The sequence below is a fragment of the Rhea pennata genome, chromosome 1 (genome assembly GCF_028389875.1).
Source record: "Rhea pennata isolate bPtePen1 chromosome 1, bPtePen1.pri, whole genome shotgun sequence".
NCBI lineage: Eukaryota > Metazoa > Chordata > Aves > Rheiformes > Rheidae > Rhea > Rhea pennata.
The window spans coordinates 130,998,824-131,026,091 of record NC_084663.1 but is presented as its reverse complement, the minus strand read 5'-3'; the positions used below and the strand labels follow the sequence as shown (position 1 = coordinate 131,026,091).

The 27,268-nt window shown below is 39.4% G+C and overlaps 1 protein-coding gene and 1 long non-coding RNA gene across 3 annotated transcripts; one reads left to right on the top strand and one right to left on the bottom strand.

Annotated features, from left to right (window-relative positions):
- Positions 1-491: 491 nt before the first annotated feature.
- On the bottom strand, positions 492-4,388 carry LOC134153761 (uncharacterized). Its single transcript, XR_009961223.1, has 4 exons — positions 4,186-4,388; positions 3,304-3,393; positions 725-825; positions 492-595 (listed from the first exon to the last, which is right to left on the bottom strand). It is a non-coding gene; the product is annotated as an uncharacterized LOC134153761 (long non-coding RNA).
- ZFX (zinc finger protein X-linked) lies at positions 4,197-27,009 on the top strand. Of its 2 annotated transcripts, XM_062600157.1 has the most exons (8): positions 4,197-4,503; positions 10,431-10,519; positions 10,905-11,471; positions 19,666-19,815; positions 20,013-20,156; positions 20,248-20,382; positions 22,861-23,001; positions 24,882-27,009. In XM_062600157.1, exons 2-8 carry the CDS (start codon positions 10,459-10,461, stop codon positions 26,066-26,068), a joined length of 2,385 nt encoding a protein of 794 aa, XP_062456141.1. In that variant the 5' UTR covers positions 4,197-4,503; positions 10,431-10,458; the 3' UTR covers positions 26,069-27,009. The 2 variants fall into 2 exon arrangements, with proteins under 2 accessions (XP_062456141.1, XP_062456149.1); XM_062600165.1 differs by lacking the exons at positions 4,197-4,503; positions 10,431-10,519 and adding an exon at positions 12,612-12,689 and having other exon boundaries at positions 11,384-11,471.
- The last annotated feature ends 259 nt before the right edge of the window (positions 27,010-27,268 follow it).

The following is a 27,268-nucleotide window of genomic DNA, read 5'->3' as shown; positions in this document are numbered from 1 at the left end:
AAATTGTATGTGATTTTTTGTATTTAACTATACCATACTGTTATTTCTTATGTAGTTAGTTTCAAAGGCGGACTAAAGCCAGCTAAAAATGAAAAGATGGTTTTCCCAACTTTTCCTTTCACTAGGTTAGCAGCTACTACAATTACAAAGTAAACCTTTTTAATGCTGCTGAGAGCAATTTTGTTAATCTTCCTTATCCATTCCTTTTTAATCAGTTAATTCCAGTAACCACTGGAGCATGTGCTCCAATACTAATATCAATGTTCCCCTATTAATAAGTAAAAACCAAAAAGTCATGGAAAGTTTTAGGTCTCTGGATAAGAAGAAAGCATCTCCTTTTAATAAGAGTTTCAAGTAGAAACTGGAAGACTGAAAAAGGATTTGTAGAAATTCTATAAAAATGTATTTTCAAAACCCCACTTCCTTGCCTCTGTGGCTCCCCATTTCCCTCCCTCCCTGTGACTGAACAGAAAAAAACTTGGACATATCACTTCAATGGGCTCAGAATATTTTTACTGTAAAATGAAGTAACCTTGATTTAACTCCAAATGATCACTCATCAGTAGTTGACGGGTTTGTCCAGGTGGAAAAATTGCTAGTGTAAAAGGAAACATGATAAACTAATTAATAAATAAATAATTTGATTTTGTTGTAGATCAAGAAACAAACAAGTTTTTTGCGTAAAGGATTACAAATCAGTCAACAAAATGCTGATGACCCTCACCTTGGCATCTCATTTCTCTAACCTAGGGCTGCTAGCAATGCAGGAGATAGGGCTTCAGAAATTTCGCAGTGTTACTCAGGACAGCTGTACTTGCTAAGCATCTTAGAGAAGAGAAAGGGGTCTAAATAAGAGACATGATAAACAGGAAGGAACTGTGACCAAAAAAGACTTTCTACTAATTAATGATTTGTTCACATGTAAATTATCAGTAAGATGGAGGAGACCATTACCAGCCATACTGACTTACAGTCAGACCAACCTTTTCATGACCTGAAGGACAGGCTGAACTGATACTACACTGACTCTTTTTTAAGAAAAGCGCTATAACCTGATCTCATTGTAATAGTTAATGTAACGATTAAGTCACCAAGTAAGAAATTACCAGCGCATTCTTTCAGAACTAATTCAGTGACTGCCAAGTATGAATAGAATTTAAGAGGACATCAGAACAAAAACCACAGACTTTCAGTCACTTTTATGGGGGCAGAGTAAATCAGATATATCATTTTACTACTGAATACTAGACACTAAAATACACTCTAGTAAAAAATACCTTAAAGAAGCACAGGATGACACAGGTGGTAAGATTAGAGTCAGAAGTTCTATTCATGGAATTTGGAGAACCATCAATACTAGCTACACACTGGCTCTACGCATTGCATCTGAGGCAACCTAATCTCATTAAGGTCAGGAATCCCATTGTTTACAATGTATTTTTACCACTGCTTACTTAATTTCAGAAAGTGCAAGTTACAAAAAACATTTGTGCAAGTAAACCTAAGTTTTTACAAATTGAAGCAAGCCTACTTATTGCATCTGTAGTTTTCAAGCACGTTCTGCTCTTGGACTCCTCCATTAACTCTAAGGACAGAAATAGCTGTGAATACCAACTGTAAACTTGGCTTCCTTTCTGGCAGGTCAACAGACAACAGCTACCATCTTTCTCATCCTACCAGGATGTTTGTGGCTTATTGGTTGCCAACAGAAGCCCTAGTGGCTAGGAATAATATTTGGGTGACAGCTATATCAGGATGAAGTATCTCTCAAAAGCTCCAAAGCTGCTGGCATCTAGCTCCATAATGGTAAGGAACAGGGCGAAAAAGGTGAAGTAGGTACTTGCAGACAGGGTGAATGACCAACCAGATTAGAAGATATGATCCAGATTTCACAGAATGTCTAGCCATAAGCTTTTCCATGGTACCACAGCTTTACTGATCTCTCTCCCTGCAATGACCTGAACATTTGGATATGCTCAATCTTTGAGGACAATATACTCTGCACACAGGCCATTCGTTATGTGAATGACAGTTCAATTTAAATGCTCATTGAACCAAACACCTTACACTTGAAACAGCAGAAAAGGAAGATAACCCTGCTCTTCATCAGCATTTTCCTTGCACTTTTTCCCCCCCTCAAAAATGGCTTAAAAATCATTAATTGTTGAGGTTGGAAACCTCTCTGGAGGTCATCTAGTCCAACCACCTTGGTGAAAGCAGGGTCACCTAGAGCAGGTTGCTCAGGGTTGTAGCCAGTTGGATTTTGAGCATCTCCAAGGATGGAGACTCCACAACCTCTCCAGGCAGCCAGTTCTGTTTGACCACCCTCACAGTAATCATTCTTTCTTAGGTTTTAATGAAAATTCCTGTAGTTCAGTTTGTGTCCACTGCCTCCTGTCCTTGTCACTGGGCTCCACTGAGAAGTGTCTCGCTCCATCCTCTTTACTCCCCCGGCCCAGTATTTATACACAATTATGACATTCTCTCCAATTTTTTTCTTCTCCAGGCTGAACAATCCCAGCTTCCTCAGCTTCTCCTCACAAGACAGATGCTCCAATCCCTCAATTACTTTAGTGGCCCAGCTTCTAAGAAAGTATATTATTAAAAATGTCTATTAGAGATATGTTCCAACATACCAAGGACGTTACTGATAGCTAACTAAAAACAGAACAAACAGTTTGAACATTTTTTACTTTTCTCTGTCAGATCTACCATGTTGTTATGGATCTATGATCATCCTTCTCTGGTCCTCTTGTGTCCTAATAAAAATACTTTGCATTAACATCACATATACGATCAAGCTAAGTGTCTTTTAAGGTAAATATTTTAGGAAGTTGTCCTGCAAAACAAGACACAAGGCTGATTCTACAGAAGCAGAATTATGCCCTTCATAGAATTAGTTAAAAATAATTAATCTTACGAAGTGTTATGGTTCCACTTCTGGTCTCAGTATCATGACTGTAATTTGCACAGCTCAGAGTATATGTTTACCATATGCTACACTGAAATGAAGTATTTCACAGTCATGATGCAAGTTACTTTTTAAGCATGTGTGTTAAGATGAGAAATACTAGTGTGTGTAAAATTAAAGTCGAGTCAAAGCTGAATCCAAAGGCTTATTCCCAACATAAAAACTATCTGTACGTTGTTTGTGGCAATCTAGGTAAATAACACTTGCATCATTTGGTAAGTGCAACAGCCAGTTTCCCTCCAGCTTATTTAACTGGTACGAATAGCACACAAAGTACTCTCCTCAAGCCCTGACCCCCAACTGCATAGGAACCCCAACTGGCTTGAACGTACCTACTCCTCCATGCAGTTATGCAGGTACATAATTTTTTTTGATGCCTCAAACACTTTAAGTTGCTCTTCCATGGGCCAACACTGATTATTCTAAAATAGAAGAAAATAATAAGAAAACACATATGCAAGAACAGCACAAATTTCTGATGAACTTTTAGGACGAACATCTGGAAACAAGGCTAGCCTGGGCCTCGGTTTGGACAGCATGTCCCCGCCGAGCCCCGCAGGGCCGGCGACGGGCGCTTCCCGCTCCTTTTCCCCCGGCTCAGCGCTCCCCGCCGCGGCCATGGCGGCGCTTACATAAGGGCCCGCGGCCCTCCGGGAAGCGTCACGTGCGCGGGAGCCGCTTCCCGCACCCAGAACTGGGGCTCCGGCTTCGCCTGCCGCCACCGCCCACCGCCGCTGCCTTATTAATTATTGTTGTTAATAATAATTTTGGATTTTTAACCGCGGCCTGTGCCGGGGCCCGACGTGATCCAAGGCCGCGCACCCCCACACACACACGCACCACGCCCGGGCCCACCAACGCTTAATATCCGCGTCGCCAAACACACACACAAAGTTTAAAAAAAGAGAGAGAAAAGCGACGGGGGCAGCGCGGGGCCGCCGCCCGGGCAGGCCTCCGCGCCCCTCCGCCGCCGGCCCGGGCGGCGGCGGCGCAGGCCGCGCCGCGGGATGGCGGGCGGGGCAGGCCTGCCCGGGCGGCGGCGGCACGGAGGGGTGGGCGGGGGTTTGGGGGGGTCCCCGGGGCACCCGCTCCGTTTCGGGGGCGCCCACCGAGCCCCCAGCGGCGCTTGGCGGCGGAGGCGGCGGCAGGAGGAGCCGCAGGGAGCCTAGCGCCGCCACCGCGCCTCCCCCCGCCGCCGCCGCCGCCGCCCCTACCCGCGCCGCCTCGGCCGGCCTGGCAGCCGCCCCCGGCCCTGCAGCGGCCCCGGCCGCGGCGGGCGGTTGTCCCGAGGCGGCGGGCAGCGGCGGCGGCGCGCTCCCTTCCGCATTTTCCTGGGTCTCTCTCGGGCAGTGACGTGACGTGCTGACGGCGGGCCCGGCCCGGGGAGCTTGGCCGCTTCCACTCAGCTCCGAGCTCGGCCCCTCCCTCCCCTCCCGCCCGCCCGCCCCGCCGCAGCCGCCGCCGCCGCGCTCGGCCCAGTCGCGCAGAGAGAGGCCGCGCCGCGCCGAGCGCCGCCGCCCGCCACCCGCACGGTAAGCAGCCCCGGGGCCGGGCCCCGCCGCGCGGCCCGGCCCGGGCCTTCCCCTGCCCGCACCAGGCCGCAGCGCAGGCCCCGAGGAGGCCGCAGCTAGGCCGCGCCAGGGCTCTGGCAAAAGAGCGGGCCGCAGGGCCGGGGCCGGCGGGCTGCGCGCCCCCAGCGCGGCTCTGGGCAGCGGGGGCGGCGGCAGGAGGGGAACGGAAGCGCAGCGGGGGGGTTGCGGGCCCGGGGAGAGGCGGGCGAGGTCGGTGCCAGGCCCCGGGCCCGGCCGAGGGGGGTTCGGAGAGTGTCTGGAGGAGGAGACAAAATGGCGGCGCGCGGGGGGGGGGGAGGCGGAGGGCGCCGGGCGCCATCTTGAATTAATCGCTCGGCGTAGCCAGTGCCTCGGTGCGGGCCGGGCCGGAGGGGGGAGCCCCTGGCCCCGCTCGTCGCAGCGCCGGGCCGCGGGCTCCGGAGAGGGAGAGCCTGTAGCCTTCCCACCCCCGCTTCTCCACCCCTCTCTCCTCCGCCTCTCCCTCCTCCCCTCCGCGGCGCCTGCCAGCCAGCGAGTCGCAGGGGAGCTCGGCGCTTTCCGGCCCGCGGCGGCTTCCTGTGCTGCAGCGCCAGGGCTGCCAGCGGTGCCGCCTCCTCCTGCGGCGCCCGGCACGGCACGGCACGGCACTGCCCGTTTTTCGGCGCTACCTGACCAGCTTGTTGGCCCGGCCGCCCTGGCGCAGTGCCCCCCCCCACCCGGGGGGCACCCCTTGGTCCTGGGCTCCCTTGGCAGCGTCTCCTCTCCTGCAGGGAGCCCCAGCAGGGTGGCCATCGCTTTCGAAAGGACACGGAGGGGGGAATGGTTATTTCCCTAATTCAGGTTCTGTTAAAAACGAGCTGAGGTGTCACCTGATGCGCGATTGCTCTTTGAAATCTGGAGGAATCCATTTTTTTTAACCTGTATTTGCAAATGCCCACAGCACTGACCTACAACAAAAGAGAGAAAAAGACTGTAGATTTTTACTAAATCACAATGAAAACAGATCCTTCTACCAGAACAGAGGGAGATGCTTAATGAAATAAACAGCTAAATGATTACACTGCCATATTTGTAACATTGTTTTTATTCTTCCATTTATTCATCTAATAATCTGGGGGGGGGGCTTATTTCAGCATTAGGTGTTACAGGAGTGTAATTCTTAACCTTTCTCGTGTGCGTGTCTGAGCGTGTGAGTGTACATTGCGTTCTCCCTAAGTGGGTCACGTAGGGAGAGTTATTACACTGCAGCAGTAGCGCGCATTGAGCCACAGTTGTCTCCTCGCGACCGTGAAGCTTCGGGTAGCTCGGGGCGCCAGCCCAGTTGGGACGGATGGGGCGTGCTGCAGTTTTTAATGTGCCGTGGCAGGGCATGATGGGAGCTTGGCCGCCCTCGTAGCCTAGGTCTTCTTCATGCACGGCGGCGCTGGGACTTGGCCGTGGGGAATTTCCCTGCTTATGCCTTGCTTTTTCAGGAGTGGGGCAGAGTTTTGCTGTGCAGTCATTTGCTTTATGCCTCTGTCCACAAATGAACAGATGTACTGTTTTTTTTTCTTAGCAGTAGACAAAGGAATTTCCTATGGATTTCTTTTTCATTAAGATGGCTTTCCTGAGGTTTCTCCTTTTTATCTTTTCCTATATTCCCTTCTTTTGAGAGGGAGCAGAGAGGGAGTCCATTTCTGTGGTATATTAAAGCCTTTTCTTCTAAGTAACTGTTTTTTAAAATTGCCCTCTCCTTAAAACATGACAACTCAGCCATTTCTTACTGCACCTTGATTACTTTGGTAGGCCTGTTGAGTCAACTACTTGTAATGTAATAAGATATTGGAATGCCTGCATTGCTTCTTTTGACTGACTGACAAGATGAGATTTATGGAAAATCCACCATTTTATGAAGTTACTTTATTGTATTGCTAATAGCTTAATACCATTTTGTCTGTATGTATTTTTCTATGTGCCCTTCCACTGGAAAACATTGCCTTGACTTTCACAAAAGCAAAACCAACCAAAAACTGAAGGCATGTACCTTGAATAAGCGGTTAAAATAGTAAATTTTTAAGAATTGCTTTTACAGACTCGATTAGGTATATATCAGAGTCATACCAAGTCTAAATCTGTGTGAAGCTGACATAGGCCCAGAGCCAAGTAAAAGATATAGGTGCTTAATCGTCCTTTAGGAGATGGAAAACCTGGCATTACAGGGCTAGGCTTTTTCTGTTGTACCCAGTGGCAGTTAGGAGAGCAACTCCCAAATTACTTAGATTTCAATCATGAGACGCGTAGATTTTTGGCTGTTGAGAAGGACTAAGTATAGGGACATAGCTTGGGCACCTCTTTTTCTTCAAGAGTTTAGGTCTTGAAACCAGAACTGAAAATTACTTCTGTCTGCTTTGTTGCCAGCACCTACTCTTGAGGTAAGTGTCTACTAGAATTGCTTGAAAGAACTAAGAGGAGTTCCTGCACTCCTTGAAACCTTGCAGGAAAATGAACAGTTGAATTTGCCTCTCTGCCTTATGATATCGCAGAGTTTAAGGTATTTGTCAAAGAATTTGAAGATCTGAGCATTGTGTGGCGCTCACAGTGAGAAGCTTTGATATTTCTCATGTCAGAGAACAGCATCTTCATCACAAAGCTGCAGCTTCATACAGAACTGTTGGGAATACCTTCCTTTGCATTGCTGAACCTGGACCACTGCGCTGATTTGCTGATCAGAACAAGCAGGAAGGAACACACTATTTTCTCACCTACTGGTTAGAATGTTCCAATCCTGAAGTGCTTTCAGGAAATTCTTAGGGATTTTTTTCCCCCCATTCATGGACAAATGCTCTGATGCTTTTTTGGATTGCAGATTTGGATATGGGTGCCTCTATCATTTGAGACAGTTTAGCTAAATCCTAATTTAAATGCCTACCTCCTTTTTTTGATGCCCTTTCTGTAGCAAATTCTTTGTTTCTGTAGGGGTTTCTTTGCCTAAGTGAAGGACTATTAAGGTCTTTATTGTCCTGGACAGCTATAGGGATTTGCATAGATGAATCCGTTGGCAGGATCAGGACACAAAAGTGCATTATGAGAGATCTTATTGAAGAAGATACTCAATGAAGAGGTTAGGTTTTTTTTTCTTTTTCTTCTGAACAAGTACCAAAGCATAAGTCTGTGGCATTTTTAAGACTAGGTCTTGAAAACCTACTTGCCTGAGAAACTTCCTCAGTCAGTCTGTGCATAATATAAGACTTTGTTTCGCAAAATACTTTGTAGTTGAAAAGAGCACACTAATATGCAGGAGGCAGTGCTGTTATGCTGCATGTGTGGTTGAAGGTCTGTGCTGTCACTCTTGGTGCTGGAGTCTTAATGAAGTTGCACTGTCGTGAATGCTGCAGAGATTGTTTTTTGCTGTTTTTGCTGTCGATTTTGCAATTATTGCTTGCATTCTGGGCAGCAGTGAAAGCAGCAGCGGTGGGATGGCATCAGTGGGCTTGTTCTGGAAACAAGGAAGTAATGGAGATGGCTTCTGGGTCTCATAAGTGAAGAGGATACAGAAATGGAGGACGGAGGAGAGCCTCCATAATAGAGACAGCAAGTAGTCTGAGGAAAGGATATGATAGTAAAAATATGTATACATGAATCATAAGAAGTAGGAATTTGTGGTGGAGTGGTGGCAGGTGGGTGATGAAAGCAGGAAATAGAGAAAACAAGTGCCACTTCCTCCAGGAGCTGGTGGTGAACTGGCACTTCAAGCTACTTGGATTCCGCCTGATCAGAGGCTAATACATACGACTGTAACCCTCACAAGCACAGCCAGAAGCAGCATCTTGACTTTCCCCAGAAACCTGGAGACTGAGCGCTAGCTTCTTACGTGGGTGTTGCCTGAGGAGAGAGGAGATTCATTTCTACCAATTTTTAATCCTCTCTGCCTCCTCCAAGAAAAATATTTAAATTACTGATACAATCTTTGCTACAAAGGGACTTCTAAATTTATGAGGAGCATAGTTTTGTGTGAATGATGGGAGTGCACTGTAGTTATAAGGTGGGAGAAAGTAAATGAGTCGGTAATGAAGATGATGCAGATAAAGGTACAAGAGGTTGGAGAAAAGTAACAGAAAGGAATAAAGACTGAAAACAACATGGAAAAGATGACACTATGAACAGGAAAGAAATTCATAGTTGACTACATGTGTACTTAATAGGTAGAAATGAACAAATCTGGGCATGATAAATTCTTGCTTAAATAGCTATGTGCAACTTGTTAATCTGTTCTTGCTTCTCTGGCATGGCAGAAGTTGATGTGCCATCAGTCAAACTATAATCTTGAATCTGAGACTAAGAAACACTTTTCTTCTGCCCTTGATCTTGAAAAAGCATCTGCATCAATAGATGCTCCTGTTAATAGTGGATGCTTTTACAGAAAAGCTTGGCGTTCAGAATAATTGTGGAATGACTTGTGTCCAGTTGGACACCACAGTGATTTGTTAGCACAGCTGTCTTTAAAATTGAGGATGTTCCCAACTGAACATCGCACAGGAAGTAGGGAATCCCTTGGAAAATTAGAACACAGCAGCTGTTTTTTTCTTTAGTTTAATTTCTGGTTAAATTTCATCCTCAACTTTTAAAAATACATTTTTCTGATTTGTAAGTTAGGTGGTTAGCTACAAAGAGTTGAGAAATTTGAGCTAGAAAGAAGGTGAAGTCTAGAAAATACTTACTACAGATTATGGTTATAGGTTCATGTTTTGAAGTGGTTGATAATTTTTCTTTTTCATGGAAATTATCTCTGTGAAGACTTACTTGACATAATTTTTGAAAAGGTATAATTTATGGAAACCTTGAACAGAATCTTAATGCTTCCTCTGGGCCTATTGTGATAGTATTACAGAAGTGGGGAGGTTTCTGCTCATCACTGTGAAAAGTGTTGAGAGGAAGGAGGACTGCTGAGGCCCATACCTTTCACTTACTTTTACAATTCTTCTGTGAGCAGAAACATTCAGCAATATTCTGTTGCCTCTTGCTGGTTCAGCCCTTAGAACACTAGTTGGACTAAGTTTGAGGCACTAGTACAAGTTTATATTAGATTGCATTTTAGCCAAATAGCCTGATCCTTATTATGTGTGCATATATATAAACACCAAAACCTAGATAGGGGGTTGTAGCTTTTAGCAAGTATTTCAACATCGTAGTTTTGTTCTTTTGTTAAGAAGAGTAAAAGCCTTCAGTTGCTGTTTGGTATTGAAGAAATGTTGACATTCTGTTAAATAACAGAAATCTGATAGAATTTGACATTTGGTACTTCTGAGAACTGGTGATATTTTTACTATAGAAGCAAATTGACAGTTTGGCTTGGGGCAGGTGGCTTTTAAGTATTCATACATCTGAGATTAAAAAATCCATGATGTAATGTTCTAGACCTGGCTAACATTGATGATTTCTATCTCTGAAGTGACATAAGAAAAGTTAATTTCCTCCTGACTATCCAAGTTTATGAATGTAGGGGACATCAGAAGTGATTCACGTTACTGTTAGTGATCTACCTTTAGCTTAAACTTCTTGAGCTTTACTGATTTGAGAATGCTGTATCCCCACCACCCAAAAAGACTTGAGCAATGAACATACCCAGACTTACTCTTAAAAACATTTTTCTTTGTAAGAATATAAGGAAATCATATTTTTCATATTCCTTTCTTAATCTCACATTGCTCTTATTCAGGCACTGGATATTTGGTGCTACAGAATAGTATTTCTGGAATCCCAAGCAGAAGTACTCTGAAATCTGGGGCATCTTATAGCCAAGAAGTGTTTTTTGTTGACTACCGTATGCCCAGAATTTTATCTTTTCGTATGATGACTATTGTACAAGCAGAGATAATCTTCTTAGTATGAAAGTTACTAGTTAAATAACCTCTCTTCTTTACCTTCTACAGACACTGTGACTGATGAGAGTTAAAGGCCATGGATGAAGATGGGCTTGAATTGCAGCCCCATGAACCAAATGCATTTTTTGATCCAACAGGTCTGTCAGGAGATAATACATAGATAAGAGTGTTCACATTAAATATTGTTGACTGCTTGTTGTTTATTTTTTCTTAAAGGTGTCAGTGATTTTCTATAGAGTGGTCGCTTTCAATTTGTTGTTGTTTTTGTTACTCAGAGCAATATGAATGAGCTGATTCTGTGAAGTGTTAATTGGGTGTTGGAGAAATTGCAGAATCACTTGCGTTCTAGTGCTTTTTCAGCTACCCTATATGTTTACCTGTTTTAATTGCTTATATGCTATTATGATGGCTTGGCTAAATGACTACGTAGTGTAAAAGTTGGAGTAAAATAGAAGTAATTTCAAGATTAAACACTTGACTTAGTTTTATAATTTAAATGCTATTAATAATTATATTTTCCAGGATCTGATGCAGCCCATATGGATGGAGATCAGATTGTTGTGGAAGTACAGGAAACAGTATTTGTTTCAGATGTAGTGGACTCAGATATAACTGTGCATAATTTTGTTCCTGATGATCCAGATTCTGTAGTAATCCAAGATGTCATTGAGGATGTTGTTATCGAGGATGTTCAGTGCCCAGATATCATGGAGGAGCCAGATGTGTCTGAAACTGTCATTATTCCTGAACAAGTGCTGGACACAGATGTAGCTGAAGAGGTTTCTTTGGCTCATTGCACCGTTCCAGATGATGTTTTAGCTTCTGATATAACAGCAGAAGCAATGTCAATACCAGAACATGTACTGACAAGTGAGTCAATGCATGTACCTGAGGTTGGACATGTAGAACATGTAGTTCATGATAATGTTGAAGAAGCAGATATTGTCACTGACACTCTGGGAACAGATGTTGTTTCGGAAGAAGTCTTGGTGGCTGACTGTGCATCAGAAGCAGTGATTGATGCCAATGGAATCCCTGTGGAACATCAAGACGATAAGGGCAACTGTGAAGATTACCTTATGATTTCCTGTAAGTGTCTAGGCAAAGCCATAAAAGTTCCCTGGATATTGGCCTGGGTGGCGTTTGAAATATCTGAGGGGAGGGCTTGTATCATGCCAAAAACAGATGTTCTGTATTTAATGAAACAAGAGTCTCACAAATGTGGTCCTTTTTTTTTTTTTTTTTTTTTTTTTTTTTTTTTTTTTGAGGAATATATAACAGCTAAAAGTTCTTGTGAAAGTAATGGAGAGGAATACTAGCAAATGCATGTCTGATTATAAACTATTTCTGTGGTGTTTTATAGAATATGAACAAAAGTAAGAATTCCAGTAAGCTAAATGCTATATACTTAGAATGAACTGAAAGAAAACAAATATGGCATTGTTTGAACATAAGTGTATGTGCAGATTAGTAAGATTACTGCCAAGCCATTAAGAAAGCAGCAAAATTATTTCATGGAAAAAGAGAGTCAAAAAACTTTTTTGGAAATCTAAAAGATATTTGTTATCCTTGTATTGTGTTTTGCTAACCTCCCCCACTCTCACTTCGCATTTATAGTTAGGATACCAGCAATAATATTTTTGTTTGCTATTAGAATGTGTTTTCATCTTCTTGATTAAGCAGGGATATGAAGGTGTGCTGCTAACGAAAAGAATAGATATTGCTGCTCATAGCTGAGAAGCAACCTTAAATATCTTAATCCCCCTTCTCTTAGAAACAGCATCACAATCCATCTGAATCATGATATTTTCAGAGACTTCAGGTGAGGAGTAGGGAAAGAATGTAGCAAATCATTGGGTCATTTTCTACTAGGGATATGCATTTGTGCAAGCTAGAACTTACTCTTAGCATATTATTTATTATGATTCTTACTCAGTGCAACACCTAGGAACATCCATGTGTTACTCCTGGGTGTTTGTTGTTTGTTGTAGAAATAGAAAAAGTTTTTTAGGCTAGTTAGCTTGTTTAATTGCCATTTCAGATCACTTCAAGTTTGTCCAGCATTAAATGATGGCATTGATGAGGCATACTTGATGCTCTCTATCATTTAATTCCACTGTTACTTTTTTTTTTATTTTTGCTTTAGACGCTTCTTTTTAAATGTATTATAACTTGTTTTAATTTTATATTCTGTGCTTATGGATTTTAATGTTGCTTCTCCTTACCTAGGATCACTGCATTTCTTAATTTATCATCTCTTGAGTTCCTTGAGTAACCTTGTGCAGCCATGTTTTGAGTTTATATGAGGTACAGTTAATTCTCTATTATCTGGGAAAACAATGAAATGGGATAATGCAAAATATAAATTTACAAAATATTGTAAAATTAAGCTGCAAGAATATGCAAAGGTGACATGGAGAGAAGAGATCAGAGATGCTGCTGAGTGTGGAGCACAAACATACCTGAAATAATAGTTATCCAAACTAGTACATGCACTCTGTGCAGTATAATACATCGCAAATGTAATTTTCTAATTTGGGACTCCAGGTAGTTCATATGAAAGCAGCTCAAATGCTTCTGCACTTGCAGCAATAGTTAAGCAACAAAGTGGATAATCCACCTGTAGATAATTGAGACCTGACTGCGTAGGGGCTCTGCCGGTGATCCTTCACTGATCCTTATCCTTGACAGTAGCACTTTAAGATGCTGTTGCTCCTGGCTGTCTGCTCACTCTTCCTCTGCAAGTTATCATCCTAAAGCTTGGACAACAGAGGGAGGTTCTGGGGTTGCTGGCATATGAACATTTTACAAACTGGTGTCTTCATAAATTCAAGTAATGAGCAGTGTAGATATGTTAGATGTCCCATTCAGCCATTGCCAGTGTAGTCTCTGATAATGGGACAGACACGGATGAGGACAGAGTGTATTGGCAGATGCTGTGTTGCATGATCCCTAAAATTTGCGACAGCGAGAAAGACTTCTGTGTATCTGTTGTTAGTATGTGGTAACTGACAGAGAACATAGGAATTTAATGATTCAGTTGTATTAGGATAGTCTCCATTTTCAGTCACATATTTCTGTAGACATGTCGATTCCATACTTTATTTAATATTAAATGTCTCTTGATAGTCATGCAAAGTGCTTTCTTTAGCTTCAGAACCTTAAATAAGTCAATACTTAATCATTTTGTTTCAAAAAAGTCTTTATTTGTGTTTAGAATGTTAAGTATGTGCTACAGTTCATTTTAAAGGGAAGTTCCCTATTACCACCCACTGTGTTTAAAGTCTGCCTAACAAGTTCTTCTGGTTTTGAAGTCAGAGGCTAGTACTTTCCCCTCAAGTAAAGACGGTCTTTCCAAATAGTCTTTCCATTGTAGGGAAAACATCATTTGAATTCATTTCCATTTCTTTGTGTTGACACTGTGTTTCTTGATCTTTTCTGTTGACTCTCTGTTCTTCAGTTCTGCTTAATAGTAAGTGTTTTTTAAAAGATAATAACATCAGCCAAATTTTTGATTTTTCTTCTTAACCTGTAAGTTCATGCTGGATTCTGGCAGACATGCTTGAATTGCTAGGGCAAATGTAGAATTTTGCCTGCTGTAATGGTAGGCAAATGCTGCTGCTTCCCAGATCTGGGAATCTGACTGTGTTCTTCAAAGTGCTTTTGCCCATCTGCTTCTGTACTGTCACTTGAAAAGCAGGGATTGACACTGTTTTCCTTTTGTGGTCTTAGGTTTCTCAGTCTCTGTTTTGCAGTGGAAGTCATAGGCAAAATCCTTTGCTATCTTCTTCCTATCTTTTGGCTCTCTCTAAGTGTTTGTATTTTCATTCCTGATGAATTGTGTCTACTTAGCTTTTTTAAAAATGAGATCATTTTCTTATTTTATGCTGTAAATACTTTTTTTTGAAATTATTAAGTATATGCGATATATTTCTCTTATATTTTTGTTTTCTTTCGTGGCTTCAGACCTTTGTCTCTTCAAAGAGTACAACCTCTGTGTGTTTCATTCTGTGACTTTCCTTCAAGAAACTAACTTACTATTTTAATACTTCTTTTCCCATTTACCTTTAATTTAGCCTCCGTGTTGCTATGTCTTTGTGTTTTCATTTTCAGGATAGTGCTTCTTGACACAACTTACATCATCACATATTTTCTGATGTGCTAACTTACCTCTTTTTTTGGATTTTTTGCCTTAGCTTTAAGCTGGCCTTTTGGTCTGTGGTAGATTTGGGGCACTTATGCCAGAACTGAGTCGGGTATTTATTCATTAAACAGAGGTTGCTACTAATCTGTTGCTTGAAAGGATTCCAGGAAGTTTGATAAATCAGGTTTTCTTTCACGTAAGCCATAACAAATTAGTTCATGAGGATTCTCCATAATGTTTGATCAGAAAAGGGTAAATTTTCTGGACACGCCAGTCCAGATTGATTGGTAGTTAATCTTAAGGATTGGAAAATGATTTCCCCCAAATGAAACAGTAATGGTGAGATTAGTTAATTTTTAGGAAAAAAAACCTCCAGAATGTCATGGAATAATCAAGCAGAATAGTACCTTACAGCTAATCATATGCTTGTCTGATTTTATTCAGTTTGGCAGAGTAAAACATGTGCTTTGTCATGAAGTAAGACAAAAGGTTGTATTCTTGGGTACACATATTTAATTGCAGTAAAACTGGTAAGGTACAAAGGAGGTTTGATAAGGGGAGGGTGGAGGCATGTAAGGGTAGCCTCACAAAGTTTACTTTTACCTTGTAACCTGCAGATTTAGGAAGCTTTGTGATGTTTAGAAGTGTCTTTGTTTATTGTATCTGAATTAACACTTTTTCTTGCAGGAGTCAGAACTTGGCACCCTCAAAGAGATAAAATGATTACATCATTTCTTAGGTCTAGATGAAATATACCTTTTCTCATCCTTGGACAATATGTTTAGGTTGAAAGCAGTGGACCTAATCAACAAAATGCTCATAATGCTCATGCCTTCATTACTGCCATGCAGTAGACTTTTATTCAAGAAAATGAACGTGGTTTTATTTGCCTTTTTTTTTTTAGCTTAAACTTAAGTACCTATCTCTTTTCCCTGGAAATTCCTAATGATGCAGCAAATCACGTCTTTCTGTGAGGTAGAACTTGCTGTCATGCTTTCTTTCTAACCATTAGAGAAGTCCTGAGTAAGAGTGGTTCTAACTAAGGAAGCTCAGAAGGTCAGCGTGTCAGGTGAAGGGGACGAGGAGTTCCCTTGGTCTGAGTAATGCCTCAGAGCTTTGTGTATCTTGTGTGCTGGGGAAGGCAGAACAACACGGCTGAGTGTTAGATACCAACTCAGAGCCAAGGAAATTCTGCCCTGAGGGGAGCTCCAGACACGTGGGGGTATACGGTTGCTCATGTGTGATGGCAGTAGTATTAAAACTGAAACAGAGCAGATTTCTCCCACAGCTTGGGAAACTTGCTTTGCCATTAATGAAGTAACTGGACAGTAGAATTAACTTTTTCAGAGAACTAGGAGTTCTTTGCTCTCAGGTGAACTACAAGTAAGACGTGTATATCACAGATACCTAAACAAAGTCCACTTGGAGAATACAGCATGCTTTTAATCTGTTTAGAGAAAACATGATAGTAAGCAGTGGCCTTTTTCATTAAGAACGGTTAAACAGGGTTGTGTCTTTTGTATGCAGACAAGTGTGTCATGATATGCATGTTGTTAGTGATGAAGGGAATCATTTGGGAATGTAAAGGATGAAAAAATAGATTTTTTTTGTCTACTTGCTCCATATACAGATTTTGAGGTGTTAAACTGGTGTCAAAACAGATTTTTTTCTGAAGTATCTCTAGAAGAATTGGTTACTTCAGATACAACATTTTCTGGAAAGCAAATGCCATTGTAATAGAATAAAATTAAATGATCTGTTGTTAGTACTTTGTTTTTCTTTGCTTGCCCCTTAATTCCTTCTTTTCATGCCTTTTGGTCTCTTTTTGTTGTTTGCTCCGTATTGTAAATGATGACTAGGTAAGCATTAAATGGGGATTTGGTCATGTCTTTCTTGTTGTAGAAACCCTTCTCATCTGTTTGTGCTTTTAATAAAAAAAAAAACCCCAAGCATTATATGGAAGTCATTATTATAATATTGGAAATGCATACTTTTTTTAGTTGTTTCTTACACCTTGCAGTATACAAAGAGCAGACTCATCAATCAGTGAAATCTGTGAAGAGTATCGGCCAACTAGCTGTAGACTGCATTCTTGGAATTTAGTTTACACGAAATGATGTTACTGATCATTTTCTCTCTCTCTTTTTTTTTTTTAAACTTAGAGAGTTTGTCTGAAGCTACCCTTTTATTCAAGTAAAGACACCAGCTAGTAGTGAAAACTTAATCTCATGCATTTAGTTTCAGTTAATACCTAATTTATATACATGCACAGTGTACGATAGCACTGGAAAAATGCCATACTGAATTTTTTTTCTAGTGTGACTTGTGATAAGTCACATGACTGCCCAGTGTCTGATTATGAGGCTGATACATGGAAAATGCAGAAACATGGGGGAAATGTTAAACAGAAAACAGATTTCAGAAACACTACCAGAACATCAATGAATCTGTATGGATAAATGCTTATTTAGTCATAGGACAAAATACCATGGAAATGGGGCTTTGCTTGAGAGAGAGACTTTTTCATTTGCCTTATTTGTCTCTCTGATTTTTTTTTATCTTCTTGTATTCCATTTTCTTTCCACCTTACTTTTCTTCCCTCTGTTACCTATTTGCTACTTTACTGCTGATTGTCTTATTTTGTCAATCCCTTCAAGGACTTCAGTATTTCAAGCGTTACCATCTGTCAGTGAAATTTGTTTTCTTTCATATGGGGAAAGTTGGACTATAGCTGCACGTCTGTTTCACTGCATGTTAGTGGAACTGTTAAAAAATATTTGAACTAAATAGCTGTTGCATTTTTAAAGTACTAATGAATGGAGAGGGGAGTTAGGGATAAACTATAAATAGTATAATAATTTTTTCGTGTTGTTATGTTGTTTAAAAGATGAGTTTCAACCTTGGAGAACTTCTTTTTTTATTTTTAAAGAATAAATGGAGCATATTTTTAAAATTTAAACTTCTACAGTTTTACGAGTATTATCAAGGGATACTTCCATAAATAGATAATTTATCTGTTTTTGATAATTTCTCTGTTTTTGTTAGAAGAAACAAGCCCATCTCATATGGTGCACATAGGTTTGCTTGTTTTTTAATTACTTCAGCTGTAATTTTTCTTCCTTGAGTCTGTTCCAGCAGCAGTTGAACTTGGTGGCAGAGTTTTCCTTTGGCTTCAGTGATCTAAAATCAGTTTACGCTGACTTGAAAGCCTTCCAAATACACATGTGTGACACTGGAAACAGCCAAGTTAGAGGAGAACAATTGCATAAATCTAATATAGGAACCAAAGCGGGTTTAATTTCTTGTCAGAGTTTTAGTGACATTTGGCGTTTCATGCATATGCCAAGACATTTATAAAAGTCAGTTCAATAACTGAACAGACATGCTGTGAAGCTCCATTGTTAACATGATCCAAATAACATCTTAAGGTTTTTAATTCTGAAATGCTCTGGGATTCAGAAACAGCATGTTATGTTGTGCCTTGACACAAAATCATTTTTTAAACACCATACTACTTGAAACTTGAAGCATTCTTTACAGAGACCAATGATCATGAACTTGGAAAAATGGCATTTAATGCTTTTCTGCTGCTGTTTTTCTGCTGAGAGTGGTAGATAAGCTTATTTCAGTGCTTCATAATTTAATATGTTACTTCATATTTCTTTTGACTAATGATATGTGATTGAGAAATTGTACTCATGTACAATTCTTTGTGTTGATACATAAGACAGAAATTTGTCTGATACAAATACTTTATATAGTCATGATGACAAGAAAATAATAGTAATACTTGAAGGTTTTTTAATTTGTTTTCAGTAGATCTTAAAGTAAATAGTAAGTTTGCACAGTTAATGAGTAGCAAAACTGTGATTAGTTATTGGAGTAGTTTCATGAGTGTCAGTAAAGTAAGCACACTACATTAATTATTTTGTATATGCTAGGCATGGTAGTTTTTAAAAAAATCTACAAAATTTATTGTACAGTTCTTTTAGTATAGATTTTGTGCCTGGTTATCATGAATCAAATTTATACTTTTGGAGGCTGATATATTTCCCTCAGAGCCATGTAACTTAATGAACTAAAAAGTCAAAAATTTCAAGCCTGTCATCTGTTAAGAGTTCTTAAATTAAATAAATTCAAGACTATGAGAAACTTCTAAGCTTTTGAAATTGGGAGATTCCTTGAAGGTCCAGAGATTCTGGATTTGATTTTGCCAATGCATATTTAGTAACTTGTCTTGAAAGCCTATATTTGGTAAAATAAGCTTGTGTGTGCACATGTGAGTGTGATCTACTTCTTAAAAATCAGAAATATGATTCCTTGTAAAGTTCCTTGTAAAGTTGTCATTAGCCATGTTTCTGTGGGAGACAAAGGCAAGTTGCAGCAATTCAAATTGATGTCAATGTACTTTTGAAAGAAAGAGAACAATTTCAGCTGATAGTGAGGAGAGTATATAGGGCCCTAGTATAAAATCCAGCGCAAATCCCTTTCTGTAAGGGCACTATGAACGACGAGTTGAATAGGTTCACCCATGCATTAGTGTCAGGGCAGGGCTTTGAATCTATGTTCCTTCCATCCCTTGGCTGTTGGGTGGATGAGAAAAGATGGATGTTTATCTTCCTGTAGTATTCATTTCTGGTCAGCTGAAAAAGCGGTAAAAAACACTGCTTTGCAAAGAACCAAGTCTTACTCTGCTCAATAGAATCTCTTGCATTAGAGACAGGCTTGAGCAACAGGTAATGCTTCTGGAAAAATCAGTTAATAGATTGTTAGACGGGAAGGAGAAGGCAGTTAAAATTGAGAATAGGTGAAATTATACCATAGGGTAAATACTGATGTGCTATTTTCTTCCCACTGTCTTGCTGCAGATCACTGTTTCCCCACTAGCCTTTTATAGTGTGGTGCTCATGCTTCTAGTTGTTTGACTGCAGCACTCTTGCAGTTCCATCTCAACTATGGCTTGAATTTATTTCTGTGTTTATTGTTGTTGTTTTCAAGGATTTGAAAAAATATTTATGGGTAGGTTCTTTATCATAATGTAATTTCAAACTGCTTTCAAATTTTAGTAATAAAGTAAATTGTCTTTCATATCTGTTTGTTTATATATGATTGGATAATCATAATGACTTGTTTTTGTAGTGGATGATGCTGGCAAGATAGAACACGAAAGTTCTGCTGAAATTACCATGGAAGCAGAGTCAGAAAGTGGCTCTTGTAAAGTGGATGGCATTTGTCCAGAAGTCATCAAGGTCTATATATTCAAAGCAGATCCTGGAGAAGATGATTTAGGTAAAATATGCTTGTTTTAGAATACTCCAACCTGACATGAAATTTTGCCTAATTGGAGGCTCTGTATTCTCTCAGAAGTCGACTATGAAGAGCTGTGGGTCGAAATGTTAAAGAATTACAAACTTTAGGTTTTCTGCAGTTTAGAATAGAATTTAGTCAAAGTATCTTAAAAATATTTCCTAACTCTTCCTAATTAGGAGGCACAGTAGACATTGTGGAGAGCGAGCCAGAGAATGATCACGCAGTCGGATTACTTGATCAAAATAGCAGTATTCGTATTCCAAGGGAGAAAATGGTTTACATGACTGTAAATGATTCTCAGCATGAAGATGAAGATTTAAGTAAGTAGGTGGCTTTCATTTGGGGACAGGGATCTTCACTTTCAACAGTGCAGTGTTCTTAACTATTTTTTTTAATTTCTTGTTCTCTTAGATGTTGCAGAAATAGCTGATGAGGTTTATATGGAAGTGATTGTAGGAGAGGAGGATGCAGCAGTGGCCCATGAACAGCAAATTGATGACACTGAAATTAAAACTTTTATGCCCATAGCTTGGGCAGCAGCTTATGGTAGGTAATATGCAAACAGGTGACACGGGCTGTAGCAAAATGTCAGAGATCACTTTTTTTGGAGGATGGTGGAGTGTTTATGCTTTTGTGTGCGATTTCTTTTTAAAAGGTTTTACATTAAGAATGATTTCTTGGCATAATGAGCCTTAAAATTAAAAAGGGAAGAAGAGAGAAGCTGTAAAGCAGGCTTCTTTTTCTTTCTCTTTTAACAGGCTATTTTCTTTGTATTTTCATGGTGTTAGAAGGGGAAGTACGTAGGCTTTCAAATGAAAAATTGTATCGCAAGTACATCTGTCCTTTACAATTTTGGAACACAGTAAGAGCTGGCTTGGGAACAAGATTGAATATTTATATTTTTTGAAAATGGCAAATAGGAATGTTTAAGATTCAGCTAAACAGTGAAACACTGACACCCGCTTGATTTAAGAGTTCTAGAAGGAATATATAAATGTGATTCTTAACACATGGAAATAATTAACAAAACAGAAACTGAAGAGATACATCCTAAAATTGTAGTGGGACCTTTTAGAAAATTTCCAACATTCAGAATATTTTTTCCTGAATATTAGCACCAACTGGTGCACAGACTGATTTCCACAACTTACATGAGCCAGTAAAGCAAAATCTAGTTCTTAGAAATGTTTCTGTACTGTCCTGTTCTCCTAAACATACTTTGGGTAAATGAAGCAGAAGAAGTAGTTGAGTAAAGGACAATAGTTAGATATGTGTATACATGACAACGATTATGTCAAATGTCAGGGGTGTGCTGAGAATGTAACAGAGGGTTGAAATGATGAAAGTAAGTCAAGGGAGAACAAGATTTCAGGAAGCAGAATGTGTTCAGAGTTGCTTATGAGACAAGTGAGAATGCACCTAGAGCGTTATCTTTGGTCAAATGCTGGTGAGCGCAGTTTTAGTTGAGCGGAATGAGCAGAAGCCAAGTTGACTGGGAATTCAAAATGAAATTAAGTGAACTCAAGACAGTTGTTGTAGAGAGCACATTGAGTGATTCTGAAGAAGAATGAGAAATTTGAGCACAGAGTATTTAAAAAAAAAAAAAAGAAGAAGAATGGAAGTTAAAGTGGAATTTAAGAATATGGGAAACAGTAGAGTGATCATATTTTCAGCAATAACACACCTAACGTGAGGTGGGAGGTAAGGAGGGAAGGAATGAAATAATGAAGCATGAAGGCACGAAATGACTGAGGTTGTCATCTGCACTTCTCAGAACTCTCCTCCAGTTAAAGAGGGTCTGAGAGCTGATACCAGTGGGATCTTAAAATGTGAAACTTGTGTTGCTGCTGTATTGTGGCAAAGGCCAGTTCCACTGTGCTTTACATTGCAGCAAGTTTCACAAATCTGTTCTTGTGTTAGAAAATGTTTTAGTCCTGTTTTGTGTTGCATTCCAGAACTCTTCCAGCACCTGTTGCAAATTATGCTTTCTCTGTATGAGATGGACGTTTATGTCACTTGCCACATTTACTATTCAGCACTTCTGCTAGCATACGGATAGAATGTTCAGGCTCTGCACATGTCTGTTCATGGCTACGGTTCTTCTCACATTCAGTCATAAATATTTATTCTCTGCACTCTGCCCAGCTCTTGGGCATCTTGCATTTTTTTCCACTTTTGTCTTCATGTTTTATTTGTGTGCTCTTCTTTCAATAGGAGCTGTTGCCTTCTGATTCAAGTAAATGCTTCTCCACAAAATTTTGTTCTTAAAATTTACTTATGCCCTCAAATCACCAAAAGTTAAACAAATAGGCAGTAAATATCTTCCCAACTATATAGACATTTACTTTTATATATTTACTTTTAATTCTTGTGTTTGTTTTATATCACATGATACCATTAGTGTGTGAGGCAAAGATGATATTTCCCACTTTGTATGAATACTGTACATCCTCCTTGTTTCTAATAGAAATAACTTGTAAATACTAAAATACTGATGCACAAACAATATGCTGTGTGCTTTGAATGCAAATTTATGGCTGTTCAGAATGACTCACTGATCACAGTTCTGGTTTTGAAAGTTGGTGTGTGAGGAACTTCGGTTAGGTGAATTCAGATGCCCAGAAGCAAATGGGAACTCACGCATTAGTCTGTATATCAGGACTGAGTAGAAAGTCAGACACAATGAATGCTGCGATATGCTTGTGTTTACTGATATGAAACATTCTGGGCATAGTTAGTAACCAAAGAAATGGAAAAAAACCCTGCATTCGAAGGAGAACTCTTTGGGAAATGGAAATCTCTTTACTCCTGCAAATTGTGAACACTTTCACGTTTATAATGCTAAACAATTCATAAATTACATACAGAGCAGTTTTGCAGCTCATCCTGTATGTTATTATGGTTTGATTAAATGTCAAGCTAATACTTTATCTTGCCATTTTTTTTAATTACCGTTGTAGAGTTTGAGGCTCACAGAATATGTGGAGTGATGACAGTAAGTAACTTTTTAACTTATCTTGCTAGGTAATAATAATGATGGGATTGAAAGTCGGAATGGCACTGCAAGTGCTCTTTTGCACATAGATGAGTCAGCTGGACTTGGGAGACTGGCTAAGCAAAAACCAAAGAAAAAAAGGAGACCTGAGTCTAGACAGTATCAAACAGGTGAGTATTTAGTAGCTGTCTACTCTGGTTTATGTAGGTACTTTTCTATAAGCAATTGTACTTTGTTGATAGCGCGTGCAGTATCTTATAAAAAAAACGTGATTACTTTGTTTGATTATTTATTTATTCCTCACACACAAAGAGGAATTGTTTTGTTAGCAACACTTTTTACCTCATAGGCAAGTGCATATTTTATTTTAAATCTTTTAAAGACGTAATCGGTTTGGATTTATTTTTTTTAAGGGAAATTTGGCGTCAGAGCCAAGATAGAAAGAACAGTGTCATAGCAAAAGGTTAAAAGCCTATCAACTTAATTTCCTACGCTAATTTTAATATAACTTTCTAAAAGATGATGTTAGACAGCCAGTGTTGAATAACAGTACTTAAAAAAAATACTTTTTATTGAGGATATAGAAAACAAACTTAATACATTGCATTATATCAACTCAATAAGCAACTGGAAAATCTGAACTTTGTATGTTATGTCAGGTGGTGTAAATTCTATGCCCTTTTTTTAAATAAATTATCTTCAGGTTCATTCCAGTGTTCTTAGATGACTGTAAGAACAGATAGGCTATTCTGGCATTGTTTGATTTCTACTACTGCTGCATTATGGTCTGAATGATTTATTTGGTCTGATAAAGTTGAAAAAGCACATGACTGCTTTAGTAGCCTTGATTTCATTTATACCAAAAGTTCCTTTCCCAAACTGTGACTTGACTCTAGGAATTCTTTTTTTTCCTAACTCTCAATTAGTAAACCAAACAATTTTTATCCTTAAAGTTTGCTTTTATATTTCCAGCTACCTAGTAAATTCTCTTTCTAAAACATTTTTTGGAAAAGAGAGTATTTGAGCATGCCTAGACAAATTTAGGCTAAACAAATTCAGGCTGATGGATCAGTGCAAAAGAAAAATTTCCAAAGCTTTGAAGTGTCCTCATGTGAAACACGTTCTCATTGACTCCTGCTTGAATCTCTCTTCTGGCGACAGATGGCACAAGGAGGAGGTGTTAGTTTGGGGGCATGTGAACTGTAGTCAGTGATAGGTAACTAAACTACCAGATTAAACTTCGTCTACTAATTCATGGAAAGTAGGTGAAGGTTTTGTGATATACTTAGTAATTATACTCAGTTTAACAAGTTGAATGCTGTTCTTCTCACCAGCATCAGTTTCTGCATGTATTTAATGTGTGAACTCAGTCAGAGTACATTAAAATAGAAATACTGGAAGGGAAGAACATCTGCATGATAGCTTCGTTTTCTGCATCTAAAATTGAGTTTCTTTTTCTCTCTTGATAACAATAATAATTAATGAAAACAGTAATTAATAATTCTGTCCATTTCTTACACCTAACCCAGTAATGAGCTTGATTGTTACATATGCGTCTGTGCCTTCATGAGTAGAATCAGTTCATTTTCTTAATGTTGAATGAAAATCCTGTTATGATAGCGTGCTGTTTCAGGTTGTTATTCACAGATTATGTCATATCACTTCCTTCTCTGATTAAAATTATAGTTTCTAATTAAAAGACAATATTTAAAGACTCTTAGAAGTTTAATAACTGTTGAATTATATTAAAGGAATTTGTAAAAAATCAATTTATGTGACATGGATTTTTTTTGGGGGGGGGGGGGGGGAGGGAGAGGCATACATCCTGCTGAATGTTTCTAACTTCACAGTGCTGCCAAATGCAGAAGTTCTGAAACTGCAGCTTTTAACATTGGAACACTGACTGGTGATTCTGTTTAAGAAATATAGGAAAGCTTCATTCAATAATACATACAAACTTGATCTTATTTAACAATTCAGCTTATTGTTAAGGTTAAAATATGAAATGTGTTGAAGTGTAATATTGATCAAGTTTTCTGTTGTTTTTCAGCAATAATTATTGGTCCTGATGGTCATCCGTTGACAGTCTACCCCTGCATGATTTGTGGAAAGAAATTTAAATCTAGAGGTTTCTTGAAAAGGCACATGAAAAACCACCCAGAGCACCTTCTTACTAAGAAGAAATACAGATGCACAGACTGTGATTACACTACGAATAAAAAAATAAGTTTACATAACCACTTGGAGAGTCATAAGCTGACCAACAAAACAGAAAAGCTTATTGAGTGTGATGAGTTTGGGAAAAGTTTCTCTCATGCAGGAGCTTTATTTACTCACAAGATGGTGCACAGGGACAAAGGAGTTAACAAAATGCACAAGTGCAAGTTCTGCGATTATGAGACAGCAGAACAAGGATTACTGAGTCGTCACCTTTTAACTATCCACAGCAAGAACTTTCCTCATATTTGTGTAGAGTGTGGCAAGGGATTTCGTCATCCGTCAGAGCTCAAGAAGCACATGCGAATCCACACTGGTGAAAAACCATACCAGTGCCAATATTGTGAATACCGATCTGCCGACTCTTCTAACTTGAAAACTCACATAAAGACTAAACATAGTAAGGAAATGCCATTCAAGTGTGATATTTGTTTCCAGACTTTTTCAGATACCAAAGAGCTACAGCAGCATACGCTTATGCATCAAGAAAGTAAAACACATCAGTGTTTGCATTGTGACCATAAGAGCTCAAACTCAAGTGATCTGAAACGACACATAATTTCAGTCCACACAAAAGACTATCCTCATAAATGCGATATGTGTGATAAAGGCTTTCATAGGCCTTCAGAACTGAAAAAACACGTGGCGGCTCACAAGGGTAAAAAATTGCACCAATGCAGACATTGTGACTTTAAGATTGCAGATCCGTTCATTCTGAGTCGCCACATACTCTCAGTTCACACAAAGGATCTTCCGTTCAGGTGCAAGAGATGTAGAAAGGGCTTTAGGCAACAAAATGAGCTGAAAAAACACATGAAAACACACAGTGGCAGAAAAGTTTATCAATGTGAGTACTGTGAGTATAGCACTACAGATGCCTCAGGCTTCAAACGGCATGTTATTTCCATTCATACAAAAGACTACCCTCACCGTTGTGAGTATTGCAAGAAAGGTTTCCGAAGGCCTTCAGAGAAGAACCAGCACATAATGCGGCATCATAAAGATGTTGGGCTGCCTTAAAGTCTCTTTCACAGACTTATGGCTGGAATTATAAAGGAATTTTGCCTTTCAGGCAGTTAGCTTATTTTAAAGCCAATCACCTGCGATCACACACACAGAAAAAACAACAAAAAAAAAAATACTGTGCATTTGATTTGTTGCTGTATAAAAATAGGATTATTGCTTCTAGTTGACTTTTATACCTTTTGTTCAATAGCGTGTTCGGAATTCTATTCAGTTTGTTTAATAAATGAAGAAAAGATGGCAACAATAAAGTTGCATTTAATAAAGTAAACCCTGTCTCATACTGAATTTTTCAACCGTAATAGTTTATTTAAATATATATTTATCTTACTGACCTCGTTGATACTCACAGTGTCCATGTTAATGCAGTTTTGTCGTGAATTTAAAAAATACAAAATTTCTCTTCATAAAATTGTCAGAGGTGTGTATAAAATGGGGAATTGTGATGTTGAAGATAAAGTCACTAGGGCCCACCTAATTGTCTTGTTTTGACTATAAAGATTTTGTGGCAGTTTAACTATTTTACATTTGAGGAGTTACACATCTAACATTGAAAAAACTATTCTGCATTTTAATTCAGGTTTCAAAGGTAAAAATTAAAAAAAAATAATGGTTTGGGGCATTTGTTATCTTTCTTTCCTTTGGAAGATTTAAAAATACACTCAGATATTATGTTTATTATTCTGTACTTCTTTGTCCTTGAAAGGTTGTGTGTTGCAAATTAGTTGCTTTTTTCAATTTACTGCTGACTTAATGTTGGAAACATGAAATATTGTTGTTCCATTTGCAGAGTTGGTAGATTACAACTGTTTGTACATGCAGGTAAATGTACTTCAAATTTAATGGTTTGATGTATATTAATATTTCTTCAAAAGAGCAGTATGTGGGTCAAGTCACATTTTTATTGTGAATTGATATAAAATAAAGTTTAAGACCAAGAGGTGCCTCGATTTTGGAAATGAGATATTTAGAGTGAGAGCTTCAGGTGGGAATGGAATGGAGCAGACACATTCCTAAGAAATAGGGATGTTTTTAGGCAGATACCCCTAATAAGAAAAGTAGCGTGTGATAGTAACAGAACTGTTTCTAAATTGAATGTTTTTCCTGAGCCATTAGCAGCTGTGTTAGGCTGCTCTTTATTAATTAGTACAGTATCCAGAATTAACCCAGTTCTTTTCATCTGCTTATAAACAGCTG

What these genes read in the sequence shown, in the direction of transcription:
- ZFX (XM_062600157.1), top strand. Translation starts at nt 10,459, where the DNA reads ATGGATGAAGATGGGCTTGAATTGCAGCCCCATGAACCAAATGCATTT. An exon ending in GCATGAAGATGAAGATTTAA is followed by an intron (nt 20,157 to 20,247) that starts GTAAGTAGGTGG and finishes TTGTTCTCTTAG; the next exon opens with ATGTTGCAGAAATAGCTGAT. An exon ending in GTCTAGACAGTATCAAACAG is followed by an intron (nt 23,002 to 24,881) that starts GTGAGTATTTAG and finishes GTTGTTTTTCAG; the next exon opens with CAATAATTATTGGTCCTGAT.